Source organism: Saccopteryx bilineata, chromosome 1 (genome assembly GCF_036850765.1).
Source record: "Saccopteryx bilineata isolate mSacBil1 chromosome 1, mSacBil1_pri_phased_curated, whole genome shotgun sequence".
In the NCBI taxonomy this organism is placed as follows: domain Eukaryota; kingdom Metazoa; phylum Chordata; class Mammalia; order Chiroptera; family Emballonuridae; genus Saccopteryx; species Saccopteryx bilineata.
Window position 1 is genome coordinate 198213069 of NC_089490.1, and position 13772 is coordinate 198226840.

The 13772-nt window shown below is 40.9% G+C and overlaps 1 protein-coding gene across 1 annotated transcript in view; it reads left to right on the forward strand.

Moving 5' to 3' along the window:
- Positions 1 to 13772, forward strand: part of SCLT1 (sodium channel and clathrin linker 1) — a 98512-nt gene that overhangs the window by 30240 nt on the left and 54500 nt on the right. Inside the window, exon 9 of the mRNA XM_066233206.1 lies at positions 1589 to 1659. Coding sequence (XP_066089303.1) covers positions 1589 to 1659 — 71 coding nt within the window. The remainder of the gene's footprint in view (positions 1 to 1588; positions 1660 to 13772) is intronic.

The following is a 13772-nucleotide window of genomic DNA, read 5'->3' on the forward strand; positions in this document are numbered from 1 at the left end:
ATGATCGTTTAGCCTCTGCTTTGAATATTCCCTGGAAGGGTTATTACACTTCCCCTAATAGCCCTTTCCTTTCTACTCTGATTATTGGAAAGCCAAAAATCTCTCATCAATTTCTTCCCCCTGACACATGGCTTGACCTTGTGGAGTAACACAGAAGGCTGGCTTCTTTAAGTCAGCGCTTCAGTTATGTGCACACAACCAGATGTCTTTCCTGATGTCAGGCCCAGTATCACACCCAGGTCTTGTTGTTGCTATTGTTGTTGGTGGTGGTGTGGTATAATTTACCTACTGATCTTTCTTTCTCTGCATGATGATAGTTGGTCTCTTAAATTTTGGTCTGTGAAGTGAATACTAAATTCTGGTCTTCAGTAGTCTACTCCCCACAGTAAAAATAAAGATGCAATCCATAGGCACTCTTTCATGGCCATAAAGACATCCATCCATTCATTCCTCAAAGGTTTAAACACTTAGAATAAACTAAATCATGTGCCAGACATGGGAGAAGCTGGTCCTCAAAAAATGGCTCAGCTTGTAACCAGAAACACATAAACTTTAAATACAATGCAGTGTGCATTGTAAAAGCGTGTGTAAAGTTTATCGAATGCAGAAAGGAAACAGTCAGTCCTGCCTGGGTGAGTGGCCCCTGTGGGGTATGCAGGGGTGAGTGCTGGCAGTCTGGGGCATCCCAGGCAGAGGGAAATACAGAGGTTACTGAGAATGTGAAGTCAATGCAGTTGGGTAGAGAGTGAGAGACGCGCAGTGAGAACAGCCTCCGGGATTTTGTTGGAGAGACATGTGGTCCGTGGGGGTGGGAAGGACAGAAGTCGGGCAGAGAGAAGGTGGCTCTCCTTTAGACTTGCAGACATGGCCCACAGGGAGGGATAAGGACTTTTCCAGACATGGGCAAAGCGGTACTTACAGAAGAAAAGAATTCCCTTACAAAGTTTTCCACACCTGGACCCCTGCTTCACCTCTCACCTTAGTTCCCTCCACAAGCGGACCCTGAGGCAGGCGAGGTTCCAAGGCCTGTGGCTCACTCAGGAGACCTGTGGGAGGGAGGCACCGGTAGGGGAGTGGCGATAGGGGAGTAGGGATAGGGGAGTGGGAAGCCAGGCTGGGAAGGGGAGAGAGGCAGCCAGGAAAGGCTTAATCACGCACATTAACATGGGGGTCCCTGAAACTGAATCCCACAAATGAACTGTGGAAGCCAGTGTAGGACACGGCTCAGAGTCACTCCACTAGGGGACACGAGAGTTGGGGGTATTTGCATGCTGGTTCCCTTCCAGAGCAGACTGGGGATGTGAATTCTGCCGCCTGGGGCCTTCTGCACGGACCGGTGAGCGGGGCCACAGGTGGCCAGAGAAGCCCTGCGAGGAGACTCGGGCAGGTGGGCTGGCGGGAAGCAGGGCCCGCTGAAGCAGTCAGGCGGCACAGAGGGCCGGGGTTCTGTTCTACCCTCAGAAAACCTCATCATCACCATGACTTCATGTTATTTTCCTACTTATAGGCCCCATAGTTAATCTCCAAAGAAGCAGTTATAAATGTTCTGATACTACATGTTTCTTTCTTTTTTTTTTTTTTGTGGCAGACTAACAAGCAGTTTCTGAAAACAGTGACTGAACAAAGTGCAGAACTCCAGCAGCTCCGAAAACAACTTAGGTATTTCTAAAAATGAATTTTGTTCTTTTAGTCTTTTTCCTCAGAGGAATTAAAGATGCCATCATTTTCCCCGTGGGTGTTTTTTTCCGCCCTTTTAAGTTTCTGTCAATAGTGTTTTGTATGTACGGTCTGTTGGGGTGGGAAGAGACTGAAATCAAAACTTAGTCAGAAGGCAGCTGTTGTGTGTTTATACACACACATGCGTGCGCGCATGCACACACACATACATGCACACACGCACACATACATATATACATGAAGGGATGTTTCCTGATGGTACAACTAGTGCTTAGAGAAGAAAGTCAATTTCCTTAGATAAGTTTTCTAGACTTGTCTTTCTTTGGATGCCTCACAAGCAGACCCTGAGCAAAAGGTTCTGAGCATATACAGTAGTTGATTCAGATGGAATGCCAGGAGCACCGTTAGAGGGAGTGGAGAAGTGAGACAGGGAAGAGGAAGAGAAGGAAACCAATAAGGGGTTTTGAAAATCAGGCACTTTAATACGGTACTTACATATTGTGGTGCGGGGGTCTCATAATCATTGCATTAATAGACTTCACAGGAAAAACTCCAAATGACCAAAAAAAACTTTTGTCACTTTTAAAAGTTTCTTTCACTTATGATATTTAAAATTAAGAAGTGTAGACTTGGGGCCCTGGCCAGCTGGCTTAGCAGTGGAGTGTCGGCCTGGTGTGTGGAAGTCCCAGGTTCGATTCCTGGTCAGAGCACACAGGAGAAGCAGCCATCTGCTTCTCCATCTGCTTCTCTACCCCTCCCTTTTCCCCTTCTCTCTCTTTCTCTCTCTCTTTCTCTCTTGCAGCCATGGTCCAAATGGTTCAAGCAAGTTGGCCCCAGGCACTGAGGATGGCTCCATGGCCTCACCTCAGCTGCTAAAATAGCTCGGTTGCTGAGCAATGGAGCAGCAGCCCCAAATGGGCAGAGCATTGCTTGGTAGCAGCTTGCCAGGTGGATCCTGGTCGGGGTGCATGCAGTAGTCTGTCTCACTGCCTTCCCGCCTCTCAATAATAGTAATAATAATAATAATAATAATAAAAGAAGTATAGACTTGGAAGGTTTTGTTCCGTGCTGCAGTCATTTATAAATATCTTTAAATTGTAATATGTGTAGAAGCCAAGAGAAAGAAGTATATCAAGGAGGAAGGAGTGACTGCTGAGTCCAGTGCTTATAATAGATAAAGCACAATGAGTTCTGAGAATTTAGCAACATAGAGGTTGTATTAGTTTCCCACCTGCCATAACAAAAACAACGGAAATGCATTCCTCATAGTTCTGGAGGCTAGAAATGTGCAATCGAGGGGTTAGGAGAGCCACGCTCCCTCTGTGGGCTCTGGGGAGAATCTCTCCTTGCCTCTAAGCTGCTGGTGGCTTCAGATGTTTCTTGGCTTCTGGCAGCATAACTCGAATCTCTTTCGACCTTTATCTTTACTTGCTTTCTGTCTCTCCAGCTCTGTCCTCTCCTCCTTTATAAGCAAACAGGTTTCAGCACTCAGAGCCCACCCTAGTCTTGCATGATTCATCTGGAGATCTTTACCTAAACGACTTCTACAAAGTCCCTGTTTCCAAATAAAGTTTCAATGGACCAGAATTTGGGGACCTACTACAGACGTCATTGTGGTTTTAACCAGGGTACTTCAGAATCTACTTCCTTTTCATATCCGCACAAATCACTTAAGAAAACACTGAACTCATTCTGGGTGGTAAAACAATAATTAACAGTTTTCCAAGGATTGATTTAACATAGACCAGAGTTTCTTAGAACATTGGGCAAACAATATTAAATATTTCAAAAGTCATAGTAGGAAAATGCACGTTGAAGTAATGTGATACTTTTTCACACCCAGTTATCAGTGTCAAGAATATAATGGGGAATGTAATGACAAGTGCAAAAGGAGCTCAAAGAATGATGCAATTTATATACATTTTAAATGTTTTTAAATAATAGTGTCTATTGATTATGGATATAGAGGGTGGGGCAAAAGTAGGTTTTCAGTTGTATGAGAAACAGTGTTTATTCTTGTATTATTTATTCATTATTGTATTATTTTTCATACAAACAATTGTAAACCTACATTTGCCGCATCCTGTATATTCTGTTATAGATCCCATATATATTCAGAATATATCTATATCAGTTTATATAGTAAAAGAATAAAATAAAGACATTTCCAGGAATGATATACCCTAACTTGAAATTAGTGATTATCTCTGGGGAGTAAGACTATCAATAGAAGTAGGGAAGTAGAGGCAGCTTTGGTGTCTGTCACTAAAGAAATGGATAGGTAAAACATGGTAGGTACATCTGTGGAAAGCTACACGTCACTAAGCAACATGTATTTACATGTGAAGATGTAGTTACAAGCAGCTAGATCTATAAAATAGGGTTTGTATTTAAAAAGTAAGAAGAGCCTGACCAGGCGGTGGCGCAGTGGATAGAGCGTCGAACTGGGATGCCGAGGACCCAGGTTCGAGACCCCGAGGTTGCCAGCTTGAGGCGGGCTCATCTGGCTTGAGCAAGAAGCTCACCAGCTTGGACCCAGGGTCGCTGGCTTGAGCCAGGGGGTCACTCGGTCTGCTGAAGGCCCGCAGTCAAGGCACATGTGGGAAAGCAATCAATGAGCAACTAAGGTGTCGCAAGGAAAAACTGATGATTGATGCTTCTCATTTCTCTCTGTTCCTGTCTGTCTGTCCCGTCTGTCCCTCTCTCTGACTCTCTCTTTGTCCCTGTAAAAAAAAAAGTAAGGAGATTTGGTCTATAGCATAGAAACATAGACGAATATGTATATATCTCAAAGGATATATCACATCTTCAAGTGAGCCACAAGATGAAGGGGAATGAGAGAGGGATTGGGAATGCACAGGAAAAAAAATAAACAAATAAGAACCATCATGCCCAGCTAATAGTGATACCAGGTCACCGAAAGGATAGTGTGATTGATTTACCTCTGCACTCAATGTACAGAACAGAGCGGAGGAAGAATATAAGATACACAGTGTATGTAGTATCAATCAGGGTGTAGAGATCCTGGTAGAAAGGTAACTAAGGAAATTGGTTCCTAAAGACCTGCGATCATATGATGACAATGGAAATAGAAAATTAAAATGCATGTAAAATATTTCTATAGACAAAAAATGGGCAAAACTCGGTAATACTGGGATAAAGGATGAGAAGAATCATGGAATTTTGTTAAAGGTATCTTAGTGATCATCTTGCTTTAATTTCCTGCTTTGATAGAAGAAACCAAAATGAGCCAAAGGCTCAGAAGTTGTCTTGTTCAGGGTTGCACGAAAATTCATGGAAGGGCCAAGTTAGAAGTCCCATGTTGTAGTTGCTAATCCAGGGAGTTTCCGCTTCTCGGACAGTATTCACAGCAGTGAGGATGTCAAGAATGAGCCACTTGTTAAAGAAAGAATATTGAGTGGATACATTGTTTTTGACATCTGTGTGGAAATCTTATTTAGCTTTTGGACATTCAGGCCCAAAGGTTATCAATTTAAGTTAGAGATTAATAAAGCTCGTAGTTTTTTTAAAGCCTAAAAAGCCTTCAGTTTAATTGTCCATGAGCAATTTTGCCATAATATTTATCGACAGTATTTCATAGCTTAACATTAAGGAGCTCAGAGTTGTATACATAAAACTGTGCTTGCTTTCCTGGCACAGACTTGAAGGAACATAAGGATAAGCAGATGCTTCTTTTAGGGAAGAAGGTGTTGCTTTCAAGTTTGACAGATTCTGAATGATGGGCATATTGACATTACCAGAATTGAGATTTTGAGATGCCCTATATAACCATGCTAAGAATAACTAAATCAGAAACTCTTTCAACACCAGTGTTGTTTAAGTGTGTACTTATACTGAAAACATACTAGTTTCATTTGTTGTCTGATGTTATGGTACAAAAAAATTAGAATCACGTGAATTTATAATTAAAGCGTTTCATCCTTTTCCTTCTCGGGAGTTTCTGGTGATGCGCGGTCATAGCAGATGAAACTCTTTAGCCTGTTTTCTAAGAAGCTTTGTGCACCTGGTTTCCCAGCCCTCCAGTTGTGTACAGACTGCTCACACTAGTTGTTTTACTATTTACTCATGGAAGTTTTGATTTCTTCCTTTTTGTCTTTGATCACTATTCTGTTTGTCAGAAACTTAATAACTTTCTAGACCTGGTGAAAATTGCCTTCTCCAGGAAGACGTCTCGCCTTCATTCCACCAGAATTTTACTTTTCCTGTGGCCCTACTCAGCATTTACTCATGTAAACAGATTTTATGCTATTTCCCTTTCAGTGCTGCTGTTGTCATGTCTATTTGTTTCTGGTGTATGTCCAGCTCAGTTAGGGAAATGACTCTTTTTCAAAGTCACGTCTACTCAGATTTTCCATCTTCCTGGTAAGTCTTTGACGGAAAGGATGGTCATCTGACTCTATCTTTCAGATAATATTATCTTGGTAAAAGGATATACTATAAAGATCAACTAAAGCATTTGCATAGGGGTTTATGTTATACTGTCATCAGAGTAGCATCATCAGAATGTTTATTTTAAAATATTTTAGCCATTAAGTAATGATCCTGTTAGCAGACATAGATATTATCTCTTCATATAAAGACTCTGTAACTTGTCAACCAATTTATTTTATATTTATTGAGAACATAAACATATACAAGTGTGCTCTGAGTGTAGAAACAATCTTTAATAAGCTTATATATAATATGATAGCCTCAAATTATTTTAATTTGACACATTCGTCCCATGCATACTTCAGTGACTTCAACAATCTCTATAAAGATGAGACCCCATTCAGTTTTTTTAGCTCAGGATTCTCCTGGTTATCTCTGTCCAGCTGGCTCAGAGGCAGCTTGAAACTCAGCAGGCTCTAGACTGAGCTTATCATCCATCCGTCATAGATCCTGAATCTTGTCATTATGTTTGTGAACGGTACTATCCAGTTCCTGCTTCAGAAAACTAAAAGGAATCAAAATTCTTCTCTGTCTCAACTCTACTTTCCAAATGTTGTTCATGGCCTTCACTCGTCCATCATGGTACCGTTACTGCCTTTGATCAGTCCATCATCTCATCTGAGTGCCTCAGAAGTGACTTATTCCTTCCTCGTCCTCCTTTTTCAAACTGTCATCAAAATGGTCTTTCTAAAATGAAATTTGATCATGTCACTGTCCTTCAACGGCTAGTAAATGCATAGAGGATATAATCCAAGTTACTCAGCATAACATAAAGTCTTCTATGACTTGATCGCTGGCTACTTTATAGCTCGTCACTCCTCACTTCAATTTTCTGAACTACTTTGAGTTTTCCAAGCAAGCCATGCTTGCTGTTCCCTAACTCCCTAATTCTGATCACATTGTTCTGGCTGCCTACAATGTTCTTCCCTGGAATAGAGCCTTTCAATTTTCAGTGTTCAGCTCGAATGTCACATGTCCTAGAAATCTTTTTCTGAATCTTTCCGGTTTCCTTCTCCCTGGGTAGAACAGAACCCAACGTGCCTTCCTTTCTGCCTGCACCGTAGACTGTGGGTCCTCCTCTCATAGCATTATTAGCATTGCAGTGGAAATTCTTTACAAATTAATCTCCCTTTACTGGGTTTTAAGGTTTTTAGATTGCCATCTTCTAGCCTAGTGCTAAGACACAGGACAAGGGCTCAAAAAATATTTTGAGTGATTAAGTCAGTTAATTACATAATTAATTAAATGGCACTTCTTTGGAGGGGCAAAGCTAAACTAATTCATGTGAGTTTTCTCTTTGTGTACTTTGTCATTGATCATGTGGGGGTACAATTGGTTTCTTAGAATGTCATTATTTAGAAAAATTATATTTTGTATTCTTCAGGTATTGCAGTAATGTGTGACCACTTAGTAGTTTGATTTCCAACCCAACATACCAGAGAAAACCATTTCTAAAAGGCAAAAGATTTATAAGATTTGAAGAAAAGCCAGAGTATGAAAATCCCTTTTTAATATAATTAATGGTAGCTTTGCAAAATGAATGAAAATATTTTCTGTGTTTCCCATTATGAATCTAGGCTTTAACCTGTACTAATTTCTAAATCTGTTTTTTGTAACCAATCATCTCAAAATTGAATGCATGATAGATGCATTTAAGTATTTTTTTAACTGTATAGTGCTCTGTTTAAATATGAAATAAAATCCAGAGAATTTCTAAAATGTTATAGTGAAAGGATTTTTATTATTTTTTTTTATTTATTTAGACAATTAAATTTAACAGGGTGACATTGTTCAATCAGAGTACATAGATTTAGAGAAAGCATCTCCACATCGTTTGGACAGTCGATGATGCTGTATACCCATCACCCAAAGTCAAATCATCTTCTGTCACCCTACATTTTGTTTCTCTTTAAGCCCCTCTCCTTCCCCCAACCCCCTTTCTCTTCACCCCTCCCTTCCCCCTGGTCACCACTGCACCTGTCTATATCCATGAGTCTCAACTTTGTGTCCCACCTATGTATGGAATCATACAGTTCTTAGCTTTCTCTGATTTACTTATTTCACTCAGCATAATGTTATCAAGATCCATCCATGTTGTCATAAATGATCCAATGTCATCATTTCTTATGGCTGAGTAGTATTCCATAGTGTATATGTACCACATCTTTTTTATCCAATCATCTATTGAAGGGCTTTTTTATTGTTTCCATGTCTTGGCCACTGTGAACAAGGCTGCAATGAACATGGGGGTGCCTGTGTCTTTACGTACCAGTGTTTTCAAGTTTTGTGGGTATATACCCAGTAGAGGGATTGCTGGGTCATATGGTAGTTCTACTCTTAATTTTTTGAGGAACCACCATACTTTCCTCCATAATTATACTATTTACAGTTGTACTATTTACATTCCCACCAACAGTGAATGAGGATTCCTTTTTCTCCACAGCCTCTCCAATATTTGCTATTACCTGTCTTTTGATAATAGCTAATCTAACAGGTGTGAGGTGGTATCTCATTGTAGTTTTGATTTGCATTTCTCGACTAGTTAGTGATGATGAGCATTTTTTCCTATATCTATTGGTCATTTGTAGTGAAACAATTTTTAAATAAGTAGTTTTATTGAAGAACATAATAGCAATTTGCTATGAATGTGATTCTTGGTATCATTCTATTATGTTTGACACAACAAAGGCTAAACTATATAAATCAGTCTGTATATTTATTGTGTTTGTTTTTAATCTTTTTTGAAAACACATAATCTTTTCTTTAAAAACATTGTACATGGCAATAATTTTTATATAGTATCATATTTTCAAAAGTATATGTGCCTTTGCCAGGTACCAGTTTTATTTTAACTGAGTTCATTGTCAGTGGAAATGGCATTCTTTCAGAGTGGCAAGGAAAGCATTTTGGAGGATCCTCACATGGGAGGACGAGGTCTAATGGGGAGGTGTATGGAAGCAGAAATAAAGGACAGCCCCCAGATCCCCCGTCTTATCTCAGTCTGTCCCACTGTGGAAGGAGTCTGGCCTTGTCATCATCAGGCACAGTAGTAGGTCCAGAGTCCAGAAACAGTGTGCCGTTTGTGCAGTCCCTCTCAGTCTGACCCCACCAGCCGGCTCAGCCTCTGTTCCCGGCTGCACTGGCTGGCTGTGCTCAGTGCCCATCCTCCTGCTAGAGCTGGCACGGCTGCCAGGCTCTCGCTTGGGGCAGGGGTTGTAGCCTGCAGGGCTGCTAGGCCCACCTGCCTGCCTCAGAGACGGAACATGCAAATGAACACAGTACTGGGGCCAGAGGACTTTGTTAGGCTCTGATGATAAGATCTGGGGCTTGGGAAGGAACCAGGCGCCCTTTCAAACTGACCAGTCCCTCATGGGCTTGCACTGGGACCTCCCCTTAGCCAATCCATTTCCTGGACCCTCTAGGGTTCTGTGTCCCTTATCCGATCCAATCCTTTTCCCAGGCTAGGCTCCACCCCCTTACGGTCACCATCTTATGGCCTTCTACCGGGCATGTGCCCAGCAGAGGAATTTCCCTCCTGTTCCACCCTTACCCCACAGTAATCTGGTTAATGAACAGTAACAATCCTTCCTGCCCACTTCAGGGATTAGGTCCGAGGGCCGATGATGCCCCCGTCCCCTGGACAGTGTGCGAGGCTACAGCTTCTGACCTAATTAAGCTTAGCCAGCTTTGCTCTGTCTCTCTTTTATTAAAATCTAGCTACCTACACTAACAAGATAACAGATTTTTCTCAGATGTTTCATGTTACAATTTGAATAATATTTTGTCTTCTATTATAAGAATGCTATGGAAATCGGGAATTCATAGACCACTATATTTGATTCATAGTGTCTGTTGGAGCCTGTCCCATGTGAGAAATGGTCTGAGCAGCTGTGCTTAGTCATAAGAATTGCCAGACAGTTCCTTATGTGTTGGCAGCTAGTTTTCTGAGCATAGAAAACATGTTTTAAGAAATAGGACTCTGCTGTCATTTTCCTATCTCTTCAAACTGTTTCACTTATACTTACCCCTTATTCAAATGTTTACATTATTCATTCTTGATCTTTAAGAAACAGAAAGAATATTATACTTGACTTCCACATATTGGTTAAGAGTAGGAACAAATACCTAACTTCATTGTTTAGAAGTTTTGCCTCCAATAATTGATTACTGGTTTATTTCAAAGTATATATTTTATTGATTTTATTTTGCAAATATTCCACATTTGTACACCTACCCTAAAAATGTGCTTCTGTGTGGTGTGAAGTATAAAGAGCATAGGCTTTGAAGTCACAGCTCTAGTTTCATTATCTTCTTTTTTTTTTTTTTTTTTTTTGTATTTTTCTGAAGTGAGAATCGGGGAGGCAGACAGACAGACGCCCAACCGGGATCCATCCAGCATGCCCCCCACCAAGGGGCGATGCTCTGCCCATCGGGGGCATTGCTCCATTGTAACCAGAGCCATTCTAGTGCCTGAGGTGGAGGCGGTGGAGCCATCCTCAGTGTCTGAGACAATTTTGCTCCAATGGAGCCTTGGCTGCGGGAGGCAAAGAGAGAGAGAAAAAGGAGAGGGGGAAGGGTGGAGAAGCAGATGGGTGCTTCTCCTGTGTGCCCTGGCTGGGAATTGAACCCGGGACCTCTACATTTCGGGCTGATGCTCTACCGCTGAGCCAACCAGCCAGGGCCTCATTATCTTATTTTTTATTTTCTACTTTGCATTCTGGCTCTTGACTTTGGCAGGTTGCTCAACTGAAGGAACTTCAGTTTCCTCATCTCTGTAATGGAAATAAATTACCTTTGTGTTCTTGCAGTATTCTGTAACTATTGTCTTTGCTCTCCTCTAGTCTTCTTTAACATACAACCTATCCAAGTAGATAGGCATGTATAATACTTAGAAAGCAGATACTAGTAAGTTTTGGAGTTGGTGTAATGTCACAAATAGGCAGTAGATATTTTTCCTTCTTGTGCTGGAGGATCAGCACTACCTGCGTTGTTGATGCTGCATCTTCTCAAACCAGATGAAGCATTCCTCTCTTATTCCATTCTTTCTGTTAAACTATTCCCATTTCTTGCATACTGCACAACCCCAGATCTCTTCTGTTTCTTCTCATTTAAAAAAAAATCTTAGTCTGTCTTCTGTGGGGTATTACCAAGACCCCAAATATATAGAATCCCCCTGATGTTTTCTCAATTTACTATAGTTTCCTTTTTCTATTCTTTGAAATTGCTTGAAAATGCATATTGGCTTTACTATAATTTCCTTTTTCTATTCTTTGAAATTGCTTGGAAGAGAGCATATTGACTATAGTCTCTCTTCGGAATTTCTTTCAATTTGGTTTTGATCTTACCTCTCCATTCTTCTCCTCCAGATTACTGGTACCATTTTTGCATTAAAACAAAATACTCCATTCTTCTTGGTTGTTGACTCTCCTTGAATGAGGATTTTTCTGCATTTATATGACCTGACCTCTGCCTTCATTGTCTACCTTTCTGTTAGTGACACACCCCAGCTAATTATCATTTCTTTAAGTGCCTTTCTCACACTCTGTGTTTATTGTTAATTCACTCTTCCTGTAAGAACAAGCAGAAGGAGGTCAACCTGCTGGGCCTGTTTCAGGGAGGTCAGAAGTAACCTGGAGAGGCGATGGGGGCCGCCATGTCAACTGCCGGCCGTAATCGACAACTTAAGTAGTCTGCATTGATTAAAGGCCAGTAGTCGTGACCATCGTCGCTGCCAGGCAGGTGCAGATTCCTATTAGATTTGGGCAGATGGTAAAGAAACAGTAGAGCTGAAAAATGGTGAGCCATTCCTTTATTCTAGCCTCGCACCCAGCAAGGTGAAAACACATGAGGCACCAAAACCTACTCATTCAGAGCTCACAAAGCTGCTGACACATCCAGGTGTTCCTAGAATCAAAGGCCCCCACCAGTCTAAGTCACCTCTGGTTCCCCATCTGCCTACCTTCTTACTCTGCAAAACTGGCTTCTCTCTCCTTCCCCTCCATCTTGGCTTTTTCTTCCTTCTCCTTCTTCCTCACAAACTTTTTGGCATGAAACCCCTCCTCCAGCAACATTATCATAACAATGACCCTTCCTAAGCAGGAAGGTAATTAGCAGTTTCACGTGGGCAGCGCCATTTTTAACCAAGTGAGCAAACATAAAAATCAAATTTACAAACTTATTTGCCCAAGATTGAATCATCGTCCTTTAGACCTTGGCTCAAATATCCCTTTCTTAGATGGGTCGTCCCTGATGACCCAGGTCTCTTCTTTATTGTTTTCTATCCCTTGCTTCCTGACATTCTGAAATGACTTTGTTTGTTTGTTTGCATATTTATTGTCCATCTCCCTCTACTCCCTCTACAACTTTATGAGGACAGGGGCTTTGTCTCCCGTGTTCGTCACTGCATCACCAGTGCTGACAACAGTACTTAGTTAATTTATGGAGCTGCTCAATAAAGTAAGTCTAGGGCTTCTGAAATACAGTTTAAAAAAAAAAGTGAATGAGCCACCAGCTTAAGGTGTCCAGACTGAATTCACAGTTCCTGGCATATTATAAGCATTCAATAAATATTTCTTCAAAGGGTGATTTTACAGAATCTCTTAAATTCTGTCTTTGGAAAATCTGTGCCACCTCTCCCAGTGGAACTGCTTACTGATCGTTGCCAGCACGCGGCTTTAGACGTTTCCTGCCTCTTTCTGCTTTACCGCGATGTATTGGTTACAGAGAGAGAACCATCGTTCCGGCGCATTGTTTTTCGCAAATGTGAGGTTTCAATTCCTAAAGCGCAGCTCTGATCCCAAGTAGCTCCTCTTTGCCTTTAATCAACGCAGACTACTTAAGTTGTTTGTTACGGCTGGCCGTGGACATGGCAGCCCCCATCGCCTCTCCAGGTTACTTCTGGCCTCCCCGAAATGGGCCCTGCAGGTTGATCCCCTTCTGCTTGTTTTACTTTGCTCCTTCCTGAAGCTTTCTCTTTATCTGTTTGTGAGAATTACTATTCCTCTGCCAATTCTTATTTTAAATACCTCCCACTTCAGTATTATTTGAACTAAATGTAAATGTGCAGCCTATCTGAATCATAACACTTCATTTTAATCTTCTGTGATGCTAAAAGTGTGGCTTTATGGCTCTCTTAAGGATTACTGCCTCTCACTTATCTTTCAGTGCTTTATACCACTTTACAAAACACCTTGTGTGTCACAAACATCACAACTTGGTAAACATTTTCAAGCATGTCCATTGCATAAGCCTACTTAATGATAAAAAATGAATTAATATATTTTCTCCTTTATCAGTGATATCCGAAGTTATGACTGTAAACCTGTATTTGTAATCATTGTTTGCAATCTTTTTGTAAAGATAAATTTGTTGATTGTGTAGTTATTCTGTAAAATCTAAGACAATGGCTGTATATCAGAATCACTTTTAGAGATGCTGAAAAACATTGATGATCAGACATTGTAAATGAATGAGACAAAGAGCCTATGTATATATAGCTGGGAAAAGCTCACTGTCCTGCAAAGAAAGTATAGAGCACTTTTATTGGTATATTAGAAGATAATATTTTAACATAGACATTAGTATTTGGAACTACCTTAGATTGTGTATAATTTTGAATACGTTTTTAAAGATTCAAGAGCCTC